The following is a 17,797-nucleotide window of genomic DNA, read 5'->3' as shown; positions in this document are numbered from 1 at the left end:
GACTGCGCTCATACACGGGGTGGAGATCATCCAGGGTCTTCTATAAACATTACGTGAAGCAAGTACATGAAATGAAACATTTTGTGGTGGCGGTGGGTAGTGTCATAAAACCTGTCGTTTAGTGCTGCGATGAACAGTGGACTGCTTTGGGACTTTACAGTGCATCGGGTGCATGGATATACCTACCCTCTAGTGCAAATCACAGCGATGATTAACATACTGTTCCATATAGGTGCATATCTTATCAATAACACCAGTGCCGAATAAATGTTTGCATCACAGTGTTTATGCATTTCCGAACATCTCAACATGTCAGATGGATTTAGTTTCACATCTCCATTGAGTGGCATTCCAATAATGAAATTATACATATTTTTTCTGCACAAGAAAATATGGACCTTGATGTGTTGTAATGCTGGATCAGATTCAAACTTTGTTGTAACTACATTTGATAATTTAGTTGCATAATAAAATACTTAACCGTATTTGCGTCTTATTACCGCTGCCTTAGTTAGACCAATAAAGTATGTTAGAGTTTTATTTAATCCCTATAAAGGGCTTACAACTTGAAATTAAGACAAAGATCCCAAAGAACGAATCTTACATTCTCATGGTACATTCTCATGGTAAGTAAAAAAGGTAAGCTCCAAAGTTTTCCCTTTTTGTTCCAACGGAAATACAAACCTTGAATCCTTTTTGTCGATACCGACATTTTCGCTGCTGGGGGCAGGAAGCACTAAACCAGCTCCAGGCTTAGTGGAAATGACAGATTTCTGGAATTTCACATACAGGTCTAGTAGACCAGATAAGGAAATCTATTCAAGGTGGAAGGCACATACACAAACCCACAGCTAATAGTAATTTCAAGATAATTCTCTGGTATGCTTCCATCAGGACAACATGGCCCGAGCCCAATAAACGGATTCTGAACAAAGTGAAAAATCTATTTTTGGGGGAGAGTGCCATGTCGTCCTGATGGACACACCCTTTTGCTGACCCCTCCCAAAATTAGTTTATTTACGGCAAATTTGTTTACGGCGAATTGTCCTAGCTCCTCCGAAACCAATCACTGGAGGTATGCGGAACATATGCCCATGATGAATGGGAAGCTATTTGTCTCGGAGAAGCTGGGGCCAGGCTGATCGAACACCTTGAGTTCTGGCCTAACTTTTCGGCCTACCCAGACTGTTACGTGAGACTGCGGGATGAACATGCAGCCCAAAAGGAAACAGTACCCAAAGAGGTCATTGTCTTTGAACATGACAAGGTGCAAGCCATCCTCCTGAAAACCTTGAAGGGAGTCGGGTACACCAACTCCAAAGTCTCAGCACTGAGCAAGAAACATCCCACATTTCTTGCTCCTTCCTCCATCTCTTTCCCCTTTTCGGAGAAAGCACTAGACTTTGCCGTAAAGGCAGTCGACTAGGGCAAATCCTGCCCAACCCTAGAGGAATGCAAACCATTCTCTCTAGCACTGCCTACCTGCGAGGAGAAGTGGAAGGATGTCCACCTAACCTTCTCCGTCTCTAAGTTGGATCCAGAGATAGCAGGCCAACAGTTCAATGAGAACCTTCCGAAGTTGCCAGACCATCTTCTGAGGAGGGAACAGGAGTCGAAGGAGAGACTTGCAGCCTACCTTTCTCATCAGAAATGCCTGGAAATGTGTGCAGATCAACATAACGCCCCAGAAATATTCATCTTCCTGGTTAAGTCTCACATGGGTACCCTTGTGAAAGACTTATATGCTTTCCTCAGAGCAAGGAGAGCCTGCAGAGAGTTCGTTTTGGCCTCAGCGACCATCAGACATGAACCAATGAAGCTGATTAAATCGAGCATCTGGGGTAAAGACCTTTTCCCACAGGAATTGGTCCAGAGCAACCACGGAGAACAGGAACCTTCTCCAAAAGTGGGACATGAACTCAAAGAGGAAATCTTCCTCGGACGGAGGTCCCCAGCCTAAGAATAAAAAGGCAAGGAGACCACGCAGACCTGAACAACTTCCTGCTGTGACTATGACCACGATGCCTTAGACCACTTTCCAGATAGTCCCTCAACAACTGATAGCTCGGTCGCCAGTGTTCAGCCCTAACTTTGAGAGGCAGTCGACTTCTTTTCACCCTAGTCGGAAAGAAAAAGGCTGTAAGAGAAGTTCTTACGGAGGTCACTCCTCTCGGGGCCAATGAGGACGTAGTCGCTGAAACAAATCCGCAGGAACCTCCAAGCAATGAGGGGTTCCAGGTAAGGGGCTGACTGCTTCACTTTCGGGATCGCTGGACCTTCGATCCCTGTGCCCACAGCCTAATCACAAATGGGCTCGGGTGGAAATGGAGTAGAACTCCACCCTGTTTTCCAGAATTCTTCCAACACTCCACCCCCTTGTTAGAAGAATATACTTCAAAACTCTTGACCAAAAAGGTAATAAGGAAAGCAAAATAAGGAAAGCAAAGTCCACCAAGTTCCAGGGAAGGCTGTTTTGTGTTCCCAAGAAAGACTACTACAAACTCAGAGTCATTCTAGACTTGTCTCCACTCAACAAGTTCATCGAGAACAACATGTTCCGGATGCTTACTTTGCAACACATAAGGACCCTTCTGCCAAAAGGGGCGTACACGGTCTCAACAGACCTAGCAGACTTTTACTGGCATCTTCCAACGAGTACGAGTCGCCCTTTCTCCTCCTACCTAGGATTCAAACTACAGAAGAAATTTGTCTTCAGAGCAATGCCCTTCGGACTGAACACAGCCCCAAGGATATTCACGAAGTTAGCAGACACAATCGTCCAACAGCTACGCTCCGAAGGAGTTCAAGTGGTAGCATATCTGGACCATTGGCTGGTATGAGCAGCATCCACGACTACTTGTCTGCAAGCAGCCTACAAGGTGATCCAGTTCCTGGAACACGTGGGCTTCAAGATCAATCGCAAGAAGTCTCGCCTTTCTCCAGCTCAACAGTTTCAGTGGCTAGGAATCCAATGGGACATAAAGTCACACCACCTCTCCATTTCATCCAAGAAGAGGAGAGAAATAGCAGGATCTGTCAAGAGACTAATCTGTCACAAGAGGATTTCAAGACGCCAACAGGAAAGAGTATTGGGCTCTTTCCAGTTCGCAGCAGTGACAGACCTGGTGCTAAAAGCAAGTCTGAAAGATGCAATAGGAGTCTGGAGGATATATGCATCAAATGCTCGAAGAGATGAACTAAGGTTGACCCCGACCTTGTTGCGCACGCAGTTAAGGCCGTGATCAACAGCCAAGAGCCTAGCACGGACAATTCCCCAGCAACCACCACAACCATCAGTGGTGATACACATGGATCTCCTTGGAAGGATGAGGAGGCCATTCTCACGACCAAAAAAGTGCAAGGGAATTGGTCACAACAGTTCAAAACCTTTCATATCAACATTTTGGAAGCTATGGCAGTTTTCCTGACGTTGTAAAAACTATCCCCTCGCAGATCAATCCACATCAGATTGGTCCTGGATAACGAGGTGTTAGTAAAGTGTCTAAATCGACAAGGCTCGAGATCGCCCCACATCAACCATGTGATATTAGCCATCTTCTACCTGGCAAGGAGGAAGGGATGACACCTTTCAGCAGTTCACCTACAAGGGTTCCGCAATGTGACGGCGGACGCTCTATCCAGGCGAAAGCCCATCGAGACAGAATGGTCCCTAGACGCAGACTCGTTCTCCTTCATCTCGGAAAAAGTCCCGGAACTGCAGATCGACCTCTTCGCAACGAACGACAACAAGAAACTACCTCGTTACACAGCCCCTTATATGGACCCTCAAGCGGACACCATGTTCCTCGACTGGAACAGGTGGAATCGCATTTACCTGTTTCCACCAACCAATCGCTTGCTAAGAGTCCTCGACAAGCTAAGATCCTTCAGAGGGACAGCAACAGTAGTGGGCCCCAGGGGTGGCCCAAAAGCAATTGGTTCCCTCTAGTCCTAGAGCTGAAACTGAAGCTGATTCCTCTGCCGGACCCAGTACTATCTCAACTGGTCCAGAAGTCAACTGTCTACACTTCATCCTCGAGAACCAACAACCTATATCTCATGATTTTCTTGCCTTAGCTGCAAACAAAAGGCTTGGAATCTCAAAGGATAAAGTTTACTTCATCGAAGAGTACAAGTCAAGTTCGACTAGGAGACAAATGAATCGTCATGGAAGAAATGGGTTTCCTTTGTGAAAACAAGGAAACCGACAGAGATGGATAGATTTCTGTCTCGCATTCTTCATATACCTGCACGAACAAGGCCTGGCCTCTACTACAATTACCTCGTGTATGTCGGCCCTGGCTAGACCACTTCTGTACGCTTTTGAGGTGGACCTCTCTAGTGAAATCTTTAATAAGATCCCAAAAGCATGCGCTAGACTCAAGCTAGCAACCCCACCAAAGCCCATCACGTGGTCTTTGGACAAAGTCTTGCACTATGCTTCGAACCTAAACAATTAGGATTGTACTCTAAAGGATTTAACACAAAGTCATTTTTTCTGTTTGCAATAGCCTCAGGGGCTAGAATTAGTGAAATAGTGGCCTTATCCAGAAACATAGGCCATTTTCAGTTCCTAGACTGAGGAGAACTGAATCTTTTCCATGATCATGTCTTTCTTGCCAAGAATAAGCTACCCACCAAGAGGTGGGATCCTTGGAGAATCTGCCCACTGAAGGAAGATGCCTCTGTGCCCAGTAGAGTGTCTTAAGGTCTATCTTCGAAGAACTTCAGACTTCAAGGAAGGACAGCTCTTCAGAGGCGAAACCTCAGGATCAAACCTATCTTTAAGACAACTGAAAGCAAAGCCTACCTACTTTATTCGCAGAGCGGATCCTGACAGTACACCCGCAGGGCACGATCCGAGGAAAATTGCTTCTTCGTTGAACTTCTTTCAACATATGGACTTTGAAAGACTGCGCTCATACACGGGGTGGAGATCATCCAGGGTCTTCTATAAACATTACGTGAAGCAAGTACATGAAATGAAACATTTTGTGGTGGCGGTGGGTAGTGTCATAAAACCTGTCGTTTAGTGCTGCGATGAACAGTGGACTGCTTTGGGACTTTACAGTGCATCGGGTGCATGGATATACCTACCCTCTAGTGCAAATCACAGCGATGATTAACATACTGTTCCATATAGGTGCATATCTTATCAATAACACCAGTGCCGAATAAATGTTTGCATCACAGTGTTTATGCATTTCCGAACATCTCAACATGTCAGATGGATTTAGTTTCACATCTCCATTGAGTGGCATTCCAATAATGAAATTATACATATTTTTTCTGCACAAGAAAATATGGACCTTGATGTGTTGTAATGCTGGATCAGATTCAAACTTTGTTGTAACTACATTTGATAATTTAGTTGCATAATAAAATACTTAACCGTATTTGCGTCTTATTACCGCTGCCTTAGTTAGACCAATAAAGTATGTTAGAGTTTTATTTAATCCCTATAAAGGGCTTACAACTTGAAATTAAGACAAAGATCCCAAAGAACGAATCTTACATTCTCATGGTACATTCTCATGGTAAGTAAAAAAGGTAAGCTCCAAAGTTTTCCCTTTTTGTTCCAACGGAAATACAAACCTTGAATCCTTTTTGTCGATACCGACATTTTCGCTGCTGGGGGCAGGAAGCACTAAACCAGCTCCAGGCTTAGTGGAAATGACAGATTTCTGGAATTTCACATACAGGTCTAGTAGACCAGATAAGGAAATCTATTCAAGGTGGAAGGCACATACACAAACCCACAGCTAATAGTAATTTCAAGATAATTCTCTGGTATGCTTCCATCAGGACAACATGGCCCGAGCCCAATAAACGGATTCTGAACAAAGTGAAAAATCTATTTTTGGGGGAGAGTGCCATGTCGTCCTGATGGACACACCCTTTTGCTGACCCCTCCCAAAATTAGTTTATTTACGGCAAATTTGTTTACGGCGAATTGTCCTAGCTCCTCCGAAACCAATCACTGGAGGTATGCGGAACATATGCCCATGATGAATGGGAAGCTATTTGTCTCGGAGAAGCTGGGGCCAGGCTGATCGAACACCTTGAGTTCTGGCCTAACTTTTCGGCCTACCCAGACTGTTACGTGAGACTGCGGGATGAACATGCAGCCCAAAAGGAAACAGTACCCAAAGAGGTCATTGTCTTTGAACATGACAAGGTGCAAGCCATCCTCCTGAAAACCTTGAAGGGAGTCGGGTACACCAACTCCAAAGTCTCAGCACTGAGCAAGAAACATCCCACATTTCTTGCTCCTTCCTCCATCTCTTTCCCCTTTTCGGAGAAAGCACTAGACTTTGCCGTAAAGGCAGTCGACTAGGGCAAATCCTGCCCAACCCTAGAGGAATGCAAACCATTCTCTCTAGCACTGCCTACCTGCGAGGAGAAGTGGAAGGATGTCCACCTAACCTTCTCCGTCTCTAAGTTGGATCCAGAGATAGCAGGCCAACAGTTCAATGAGAACCTTCCGAAGTTGCCAGACCATCTTCTGAGGAGGGAACAGGAGTCGAAGGAGAGACTTGCAGCCTACCTTTCTCATCAGAAATGCCTGGAAATGTGTGCAGATCAACATAACGCCCCAGAAATATTCATCTTCCTGGTTAAGTCTCACATGGGTACCCTTGTGAAAGACTTATATGCTTTCCTCAGAGCAAGGAGAGCCTGCAGAGAGTTCGTTTTGGCCTCAGCGACCATCAGACATGAACCAATGAAGCTGATTAAATCGAGCATCTGGGGTAAGGACCTTTTCCCACAGGAATTGGTCCAGAGCAACCACGGAGAACAGGAACCTTCTCCAAAAGTGGGACATGAACTCAAAGAGGAAATCTTCCTCGGACGGAGGTCCCCAGCCTAAGAATAAAAAGGCAAGGAGACCACGCAGACCTGAACAACTTCCTGCTGTGACTATGACCACGATGCCTTAGACCACTTTCCAGATAGTCCCTCAACAACTGATAGCTCGGTCGCCAGTGTTCAGCCCTAACTTTGAGAGGCAGTCGACTTCTTTTCACCCTAGTCGGAAAGAAAAAGGCTGTAAGAGAAGTTCTTACGGAGGTCACTCCTCTCGGGGCCAATGAGGACGTAGTCGCTGAAACAAATCCGCAGGAACCTCCAAGCAATGAGGGGTTCCAGGTAAGGGGCTGACTGCTTCACTTTCGGGATCGCTGGACCTTCGATCCCTGTGCCCACAGCCTAATCACAAATGGGCTCGGGTGGAAATGGAGTAGAACTCCACCCTGTTTTCCAGAATTCTTCCAACACTCCACCCCCTTGTTAGAAGAATATACTTCAAAACTCTTGACCAAAAAGGTAATAAGGAAAGCAAAATAAGGAAAGCAAAGTCCACCAAGTTCCAGGGAAGGCTGTTTTGTGTTCCCAAGAAAGACTACTACAAACTCAGAGTCATTCTAGACTTGTCTCCACTCAACAAGTTCATCGAGAACAACATGTTCCGGATGCTTACTTTGCAACACATAAGGACCCTTCTGCCAAAAGGGGCGTACACGGTCTCAACAGACCTAGCAGATTTTTACTGGCATCTTCCAACGAGTACGAGTCGCCCTTTCTCCTCCTACCTAGGATTCAAACTACAGAAGAAATTTGTCTTCAGAGCAATGCCCTTCGGACTGAACACAGCCCCAAGGATATTCACGAAGTTAGCAGACACAATCGTCCAACAGCTACGCTCCGAAGGAGTTCAAGTGGTAGCATATCTGGACCATTGGCTGGTATGAGCAGCATCCACGACTACTTGTCTGCAAGCAGCCTACAAGGTGATCCAGTTCCTGGAACACGTGGGCTTCAAGATCAATCGCAAGAAGTCTCGCCTTTCTCCAGCTCAACAGTTTCAGTGGCTAGGAATCCAATGGGACATAAAGTCACACCACCTCTCCATTTCATCCAAGAAGAGGAGAGAAATAGCAGGATCTGTCAAGAGACTAATCTGTCACAAGAGGTAGTAGTAAGGATGGAGGTCCACCGGGTACCCAGAACGGCACCCCTTTCTTTTGCCACTCTTCCCCCTTACATCAAAGAATTAAATCTATTCGGGGTGAAGATTGCTATGTGTTGTATCTAGTATACGTCCCATGATTTTATCCGATATCCTTTACTGGATATTCGCGCCAGGAGTTAGAATCCTGGAGACCTTCGGTTTAATTCTCTGGGAGTATCACTGTAGCAAATATCCCTTAGAAAGCTACCTAAAGGAACCTTCCATCAGGACGACATGGCACTCCCACCCAAAAATAGATTTTTCCCTTTGTTCAAAATCCGTTAATTATACAGTATATTATGGGTGTTAGTAACTAAGCACCTATCACACACTCAATATTTCAATATTCTTTTAATTACAGTTATGTAAAATCAGTAAGAAAACCAAGTTAGAGAGAGAGAGAGAGAGAGAGAGAGAGAGAGAGAGAGAGAGAGAGAGAGAGAGAGAGAGAGAGAGAGAGAGAGAGAGAGAGAGAATGTTACAAGGATTCTGGGTGTCTCAAATACTTTTTAGCCCATTCACAGTCTCCATTTGCTCTTCGGTACAGCAATTTAGTTAAGCACTTACAGGGTTCATATGAGCTTGTCTCACTTATGCTAGACCTCGTTTACCATGTTATTGATGTTTACTACATCCGCTGGAAGTTTATTCCAAGTATTTACTATTTTATATGTAAAAAAATTATCATATTGAGTGGTGTTGTATATTTCAATAGCAGTTTGTTTCCGTTACCTCTAGACTAATTTGTGCTAAGCATGAACAGATTGTTGGAATCTACATTTGTTATTCCTTTAAGAATTTTTTAATGCCTCTATCAACTGTCCCCTTGGTCGTCGAGTTTGAAGATCAAATAGGTTTACACGTTCCATCCTACGTTTATATCCAAATTGCCTTAGGGTTGGAACTAGTTTGGTGGCCCTAGCTTGTACTGCTTCCAATCTATTTACAGCCTCCTGAATACTTGGAGACCAGAATTTGACTCCGTATTCTGGATGTGGTCTTACTAGTGACGTGTAAAGCTGTAGTACAGTGTCTTTGTTTCTGTATTTGAATTGTCTCTTTATGTAACCTATTAGTGTTTGTGCTTTCTCTTCAGCCTTTATGCACTGTTTGGTGAACTTCAAATCATTGCTGATAATAATACCGAGATCTTCCTCCTGGTCCACACTTTCTATTTCATTACCCAGCAGTGAGTAATCTCATTGTGGGTTACTATAACCTAATTTATGTGCATGAGAGAGAGAGAGAGAGAGAGAGAGAGAGAGAGAGAGAGAGAGAGAGAGAGAGAGAGAGAGAGAGACTCACATTTCCATTTTGTTGTTGAGTAACTTTCTAGATATGAGAGCATTTACTTCATCGAACCTTTGACGTCACATAGTCCTTGGAATGTGTCTTCAACCAATGACCTAAAAATATAATTTCAGTTAGTGGCATTAGACTAGGAAATTATGGAATGATTGGTAATTCTTATAATTTGTGACCATATATCATTAACAACGTAAAACTTTTCAAGTTGAGGAGGAAGAAATTTTCACTAGAAATACAACTAGGCCTACAGTACAGTAGGCCTATACATAAATTTACTTAGAAATACTGTAGTAGATATTCCCACACTGTACATGATACAATGTTCAAATTCCATTATAGATTTCCATGAGAAATCATTAAACAAAATATCTATATTGGAAGACATTTTCCATAAAGTATATGTTATCCAATTGCTACATAAAATTTTGATAGTTTTTTTTTTTCATTTAATTAAAAATGGTGTTTTTCCTTTGACATTCCATAATTTACTTTGGTTGACATGGTTATTTTATCCAGTCATCTATAGAAAAAAAATAGAAATTTCAATTCCATAAACATTTTATATTATGAAATTTGAGGATTTTCATCAAACAATGTTTCTATGATCATCTTTTGTCAGTATTACAGCATGGGAATGGTTTATTGTATATAAATGAAATCTTTACAAAAGTACCAAACAAAAATTAAAGTGTATTACTGAAATATCACATACAGAAAATGCAGTTGGAGCCAAATAACGGATTTTGAGCGAAGCGAAAAATCTATTTTTGGGTGAGATAGCCATGACGTCCTGATGGAAGGTTCCTTTTGGTAGCTTCCTTGGGTATATTAACTACAAGGATATTCCCAGAGAATTAAACCACAGGTTATCACAGAATTCTTACTTCTGGTGCGAGTATCCTAAAGGTTTCCCTTTAAGACATCGTATATCAATAGGGGACGCATGTATTAACACGCCACATAGCTATCTGCACCCCATATAGAGTTAACACTTCGATATGGAAAGGTGGAGAATAACTGGGGAGCCGTTCCACAGTTACACTCGTCCGTGGCTACTTTTGGTACTCGAAACGTAAACAAACGGGCGCCATTGCTAAATGACGTCACGTCCGTCCTCATCCTGATGCCAGCTCCTTGCTAATCTCCATGATACAGCAGGACAGGGCGGGGCCTGAAAGGCTGGACTAGAATAGACGGGAGGGTTCATCAGGACGTCATGGCTATCTCACCCAAAAATAGATTTTTCGCTTCGCTCAAAATCCGTTTTTTGGGCTCAAGCCATGATGTCCTGATGAAAGAGTACCAGAGAATCAATGTATCATGGAAAATTTCCCCTTATTAGAGTAAGTGCCAAGGGCTTTGAATAGAGGTATGCTCTGTGACCTCGGTAGAGGTTCCGTGGGGATACAGCTTCATGCCCCCCCCCCCTGGCAGAGAAGTCCCAACGGGTTATATCGAAATTCAAAGTGGTCATCGAAGGGCTACTCACCCTGCGGAGAATTCGTGAAGGACTCGGAGACAAGACAGAATGGTCAATATTCGTGTAGGAACATTCTCAACAGTAGATAAGTGGTGGTTAGTCACTATATTCCATGGTTAGAGAACGATCTGGTCTCGAAGGTATGGCGTAAGTAAGTATTCAATTAGGAATATTACACAGCATAGGTGAGTATATAATACAGACAAAACATATTATTCTTCTCATTTCAAAGAAAGGGGTAAATGAAACTATGACAGCCATGTATTTCATAGTGTAAATAGGAGCGAAGAGAGACGCACAAGTAATAAAATAGACATTTTATTTCACAATTGCAGGTTAAAGTAATAATAAATGCAATAAGGGATGTAAAGTTAGTTTACAATAATAAAAAATAATGTACATAGAAATTAGAAGACTTCAATCTTGAATCTGAAAGAAATTTCAAATTATTAGAAAGCGCAAGTTCCAGAGGAACGTCAGTCTTTAAAAAAGGAAAAACACATCATGCCCTAGGCATGTGGCACTCATGTTAAGTCTATGACATTTCACCTTGTAAAGAACAGTCTATTAGAAACACTAAGTGTCCATGAAATCGCTATGTATCACACGAGGGTCAACACAGGCACCCGTAGAGTTAAAGTCCCAAGTAACTCGCTGTTCTATGCAGAGTTAAACTGCAGGTTTCATAACACTACCTGCGGCTACCACGAAATGTTTGACTTCATGCACTTGCTTCGCGTAGTGCTTGAAGAAAACGCGCGAAGATTTCCATCCTGTGAAGCTCTTGAGGCTTTCGAAATCCATACTCTGGAAGAAATTCAGAGAGGATGCGACTTGTCTAGGATTGTGACCTGCGGGTGTACTGTCAGGATCCGCTCTGCGAATGAAGTAGGTGATTTTCGCTCTTAGTTGTTTCAGTGACAGGTCGCTACCCGATGTTTCTCCTTTGAAGAGTTGGCCTCCACCAAAGTCTGAAGTTCTTCGAAGATAGACCTTGAGGCTCTCTACTGGACATAGGGAGACATCTTCCTTCAGGGGGCAGATTCTCCAGGGGCCCCATCTCTTGGTGGGTAATTCGTTTTTCGCGAGAAACGTCGGATCAGGGAAGAGGGTAAGTTCTCATGAGTCTGTAAACAGGATATGACCCTCGTCTCTTGATAATGCCACTATTTCACTGACTCGGGCTCCCGAGGCGAGAGCAAAAAGGAATATAACTTTTTGAGTCAGATCCTTGAGAGGGCACGAATCGTTGTCCGAATTGGAGGCAAAATGGAGCACCTTGTCCAGGGACCAGGAGATAGGTTTTGGCGGAGGTGCTGGGCGTAGTCTAGCGCATGCCTTTGGTAGTTTATTGAAGATATCGCTGGACAGATCAATCTGGAAGGCGTACAGTAGTGGTCTAGTCAAAGCCGATTTGCAGGTAGAAATCGTGTTGGCTGCTAAGCCTTGTCCATGAAGGTGAATGAAGAAGGACATGCAAAAATCAATGGTGATTTCCGTAGGGTTTTTTGCTTTGACGAATGAGACCCACTTTCTCCAGGATGATTCGTATTGCCGTCGTGTGGATTCGGTCTTGTATTCCTCGAGGAAGTCTAGACTTTTCTTCGAGATCCCAAACCTTTTCTTCGCGACTAGGGAGAGAAAATCATGAGATGAAGGTCCCTGACTTTCAGTGATGAAGCGAAGACAGTTGACTTCTGTACTTGCTGAGAGAGAACTGGGCCCGGGAGGGGGATCAGCTTGGGCTGCAGCTCCAGGACCAGGGGGTACCAATTGCTCCGGGGCCACTTGGGAGCCACTAGGGCCGCTGTCCCTTTGAAGGTTCTCAGTTTGGAGAGGACTTTCAGCAGAAGGTTGGTGGGAGGGAACAGGTATATCCTGGACCATCTGTTCCAATCCAGTGACATGGCGTCCACTGCTTCTGCCTTGGGGTCCTCGTACGGGGCCACATAACGAGGAAGTTGATTGTTGTCGCTCGTTGCGAAGAGATCGATCTGAAGTTCCGGGACTTGGCAAGAGATGAAGGAGAACGATCTTGCGTCTAGAGACCATTCCGACTCTATCGGGCTTGTCCGAGATAGAGCGTCCGCCGTCACGTTGCGGAATCCTTGTAGGTGAACTGCAGACAGGTGCCATTTCTTCTTTTCTGCCAGTCGTAAGATTGGGAGAAGCACCTGATTTATCTGGGGCGATCTCGAGCCCTGACGATTGAGACATCTGACTACCACCGAGTTGTCCAGAGTCAGACGAATGTGGATCGAGGGAGGCGGAGAGAGTTTCTTCAGAGTGAGAAGGACCGCCATGGCCTCCAAGATGTTGATGTGAGACGTCTTGAATAGGGGAGACCATGTCCCTTGAGCCTGTTGTTGGTGGTAGTGACCTCCCCAACCCTCCAGCGAAGCGTCCGTGTGGATGTTGAGTGATGGAGGTGGGTGTTGAAGAGGAATGGACCTTTTCAGGGCCTTTGCTTCCGACCACGGCTTTAAGAGTAACCGAAGTCTGTTTGGGAGCCGTCTCTTGAGGTCTCTTCGAGCGATGGATGCAGAACGTCTCCAGACTCCCGCGGCATCCTTTAGCTGTGCACGAAGCACTGGGTTTGTCACAGAGGCGAACTGTAGAGAGCCTAGAACTTGTTCCTGCTGTCGTCTTGAGATCCTTTTGGATTTCAGCAGTTTTTTGACAGACCCTGCTATTTCCTTCCTTTTCTTCTGCGGGATGGAAAGGCGGTGTGACTGAAGATCCCAATGGATTCCTAACCATTGGAACTTCTGAGCTGGAGAGAGGCGAGATTTGTTGGTGTTTATCTTGAATCCCAGGTGTTCTAGGAACTGGGTGACTTTGTTGCAGGATCGTACGCAATCTTCGGGCGATGTCGCCCAGACCAGCCAATCGTCTAGGTAGGCCATCACCTGGACGCCGCGGAGGCGGAGCTGTTGAACGGTGGCGTCTGCCAGCTTGGTGCAGATCCGTGGGGCCACGTTGAGCCTGAAGGGCATGGCCCTGAAAGCGTAGCTTTTCCTTTGGAGTCGAAATCCTAGGTAGGAGGAAGCGTGATGGATCATTGGAACGTGCCAGTAGGCATCCGCCAGGTCTATCGAGACCGTGTAGGACCCTTGAGGCAGAAGGGTCCGTATTTGTTGAAGAGTCAGCATCCTGAACTTGTTGTTCGCGATGAACTTGTTGAGGGGGGATAAGTCTAGAATGACTCTGAGTTTGTCGGAGTCCTTCTTGGGGACGCAAAACAGTCTCCCTTGGAACCTGGTTGACTTTACCCTCCTTATCACCTTCTTGTTCAATAGTTCTAGGACATATTCTTCCAGGAGGGGGTTGACTGTTGGAAGAATTGCTGGAAGGTTGGGGGTGGTTGAGTCCAGCTCCAGCTTAGTCCCTTCTTGACGATGCTGTGTGCCCAGGGATCGAAGGTCCAACGATCATGGAATTGGCGGAGTCTTCCTCCCACCGGAAGCACTTTATTGCTTCTGGCTTCCCGAGGGTTTGCTACCTCGGCCGCTAGCTCCCCTTCCTCCTCTGCCTCTGGAGGGACGGCGAGACGCATCTCTGCCTGAGCCTCTGCTTGAGCCTCTACCTTTGGGACGAAAGGTAGTGGATTGCTGCTCAAATGCAGGGGTGAAGACCGGTGACTGTGACAGGACCGGTTGGGTGACCAGCTGAAAGGTCTGTTGTGGCTGAGCTGCCACTTGGGGAGTAGCGGATCCCGGAAACTGCCGTCTCTGTTGACGTTGCTGGGGTTTTGGCTTCGTGGGTTTCCTCTTAGGTTGAGGGCCGTCGTCCTGAGAGGATTTCCTTTTCTTCGACATGCCCCATTTATGGAGAAGGTTCCTGTTCTCCGTGGCGGCTTTGTCGGTGATCTCTTTCACTAGGGAGGAGGGAAAGAGGTGTTTACCCCAGATGTTGGAGGAAATCAGCCTCCGGGGTTCGTGTCTCACTGTAGTACTTGCGAACACGAATTCACAACAGGCTCCACGAGCCCTGGTGAAGCTGTACAGATCCTTCACGACCGTTGCGAGATGTGTTTTGGCAAGGACCATGTAGAAGTCTGGGATCCTATTGTCACCGGCCATGACTTCAAGGTGTACCTGGAGGGACATAGATGCGGCAAGCCTTTCCTTCGTATCATGTTCCCTACGAAGGAGGTGATCGTTGAGTTTTGGGAGGTCCTCGTTACACTGACGACCAGCAACGTCAGGCTCTAGCTTCCCCACTATGAAGGTCGACTGGACGTCTTTCCAGTGCCTATCATCAGGGGGAGTGGTCAGGGAGAAGGGCCTGCACTCCTCCAGTACAGGGCAAGGTTTCCCTTCTTCCACTGCTTTCTGTACCGCAGTGAAGGCCTTTTCAAGAAAGGGGAAGGTCGCATTGTCTGGTGCGACGAAGGTTGGGTGCTTCTTACTAAGTGCCGGCATTTTTGAATTGGTGAAGCCCCTACTTTTCACCGCGTTGGCTAGCATAGCCTGGGCCTTCGAGAGATCGAACACAATAACCTCCTTCGGTTCGGTCTCTTCTTTAGAGGCGGGTTCGGACCTGAGTCGGACGTAACAGTCCGGGTAAGCCTCAAAGTTCGGGAAGAACTCCACTTCTTCCAACGCGATCGAGCAGACCTTCTCACTGATGAAGATCTTGCCCGTGGTGATCGGCATGTGCTCGGCATACCTCCATGGGTTAGTATCTGAGCAGGCAGGGAGCTCCTTAACCGAAATCTTTTTTGGTTGCTTAGAACTTCCGATGTTGGACTTGAAAAACTCATGAGTCTCGCGAAGTTTCTTATCCATGAGAGCTTCAAGCATCTTGAAGATCTCCTGATTGCTAGATGGGATGGGGTCCAGGGTAGCGGATGTTGAAGGAAGTGATTCCTCAGTCGGTGTAGGAGTTGGTGCAGGGGTAGAAGCGGGGGCGACCTCAGGCTCCGAATCAGGGTATTCCACCTGATCTTCCTCATAGTCGAGCTCCTTTCGCCCATGAGGTTTCTCTCCATAGTCTCCGACACTTCCGACATATGTTCCACGTTGTCGGAATCTAAACGGCACTCGTGCATGGACTGGGCCATGACCACATCAGGTTCCACCACTATCTGGACGGTAGGAATCTGATCACTGGGGACCACTGAGTCTTTTGATGCCTTCGGGAATAGCAAGGCCCTCAAATCTTCGGTAGCGAGATACGGTCGGTGGCGTTCTTCTGGAAGCCAAGCACCCACTTGCATAGCTTCTCTCGAGCGTTGTCCCTTACCTCCGCTGAGGGAGGCTCGTCGAACGCTTCGACCAGACGACTCTTGCAGACTGTACAGTGCTGCGGGTCCCAATATTTCAGGTCGCCTTTCTTGGCGGCGCCGGGGGCGGGGGTCCGACACGCCTTGTGCCCGTAGAAGTCCGGGCGCTTCACTCCACAGAAGTTGTGGTCACACTTCATATACTCCTCCTGTAAAAGAAAGAGATCATGAGTATATGGAAGGCATAAGAATGACTTACATTACTCTAAAGTTAAATTTTAAGTAGTTAAACTTTCACTTACCATTAAATGATTCATGAATATTGTAATGTTGAGGAGAGGAGCGGGAAAAGGAAGTAGATAGACACATACTTGTGAATCCTGCCCAGTTGGTTACCGTAACCTTATCAATAGGCAATCTCATTTGTGACCGAGGGACACAAAACGGAAATCCTCATGGATCCCCTTGGTGGGTAGAAGCCAAGTTCTAGCAGAGATTGCCTGCGAGGTGTATCAGGGACTGAGACCACTCAGACCCTTGGGTTAAAGAGGTAGTAGGAGACCCCGTATAGATCTAGGTTCCGGCAACCAACCGTGCTAAGACACACAGAGTATGCTGGAAATTTGAAATATGCAAGAAGACAGCACAGCCACTAGTAGAATGGTAAGACAATACCTATCTATCGGAGTGGCCAAGCCATCTGGCTGCTGTGTAGGGCTGTCGGCATGTAGTCGACAGATAATAGAAGGGGTGCAAATCCCTTGGTGCTTCCGGAGGGCGCCGGCAGACCGGCGGCACGCCGGAGGCCACTCCAGCAGGGTGTAAGGCATTAAGGCAGACACATTGAGGATCTAAGCATAATACCGACTTGGCGGCTGCTGGCACAGCGGTGGCACGCCGGCGGGAGGCGGAGGCTCCGGCAGCCAAAGGCTGACGGCTTGGTGATCAGTTCATAAGGTAAGGCAGAATTGCTAGAATACCCAGACCGCCGACAATCGATGCCGGCACGCCGGAGGCCGGCCCGAAGGTCGGACAACCGAAACTAGGTAATAGAGGGTTGGGCCATTGGCTGCATGCCGACGGAAGGCGGCAGCCCTCCGGCACACGGAAGGCTGGCGACTTAGGGGAGGGAGGGTCTCTTATGAGTGTGTCACCAAAGGAAGGGCGGTATCGCCGGCAGTAGAGGCGGCAAGGGACCGGCACCAGGATAGATAGAGAGACAGATAAGGAGGGATTGGAGGGGTAAGATCACATACCCCTCTGGCATCCCACCTGAAGGAGTGTACCCATGATAGGAGTGGGTCCTATCATCCAATGGCAGGGGGCCGGCAGTCAGCCGGGTGCCAGGGTAACCCAAGGGAGGGTTAGGGTACACTCAAGAGGGGGAACCCCTGTTGGACAAATCGCTGCCAGTGGCTAACCCCATAGGACGCTATGAAGGGTATATGTACCAGAGCGGCCTGCTCAACAGGAGATCAAGATAGCCCTATCACTCCACCCTAAGGAGGAGTTGTAGGACTAGGGACAGATATGTATAGGCTAGCCTATGTATAGGCTAGTCTACACCAAGGGATAGGTGGGGAAGGAGAAGAAGAGGGGTCTTCCATAGGGGAGGCTCTGTACAATAACGGCCACCAAGGAAGGGAGGACGCTCCCTAGCCTAGGGTAGGTAACCAGAATGAGAACGGTGCAAGAGTACCGTCTCAAACTATAACAGTACAGAACTAGCCCCCCCCCCCCCAAGGGCCTAACCTAGATAAGGAGTGTTAAA

The 17,797-nt window shown here is 46.5% G+C and overlaps 1 protein-coding gene across 2 annotated transcripts in view; it reads right to left on the bottom strand.

The window, feature by feature from the left end:
* Nucleotides 1-17,797, bottom strand: part of LOC137632603 (uncharacterized) — a 133,896-nt gene that overhangs the window by 84,662 nt on the left and 31,437 nt on the right. For both annotated transcript variants that reach the window (XM_068364647.1, XM_068364646.1), the window contains exon 2: nt 9,317-9,417. In XM_068364647.1, coding sequence (XP_068220748.1) covers nt 9,317-9,324 — 8 coding nt within the window. In that variant the 5' untranslated portion in view covers nt 9,325-9,417. The remainder of the gene's footprint in view (nt 1-9,316; nt 9,418-17,797) is intronic.

This window comes from Palaemon carinicauda, chromosome 41 (genome assembly GCF_036898095.1).
Source record: "Palaemon carinicauda isolate YSFRI2023 chromosome 41, ASM3689809v2, whole genome shotgun sequence".
NCBI lineage: Eukaryota > Metazoa > Arthropoda > Malacostraca > Decapoda > Palaemonidae > Palaemon > Palaemon carinicauda.
Note: the sequence above shows the minus strand (reverse complement) of the source record. Positions and strands in the feature narration are given on the sequence as shown.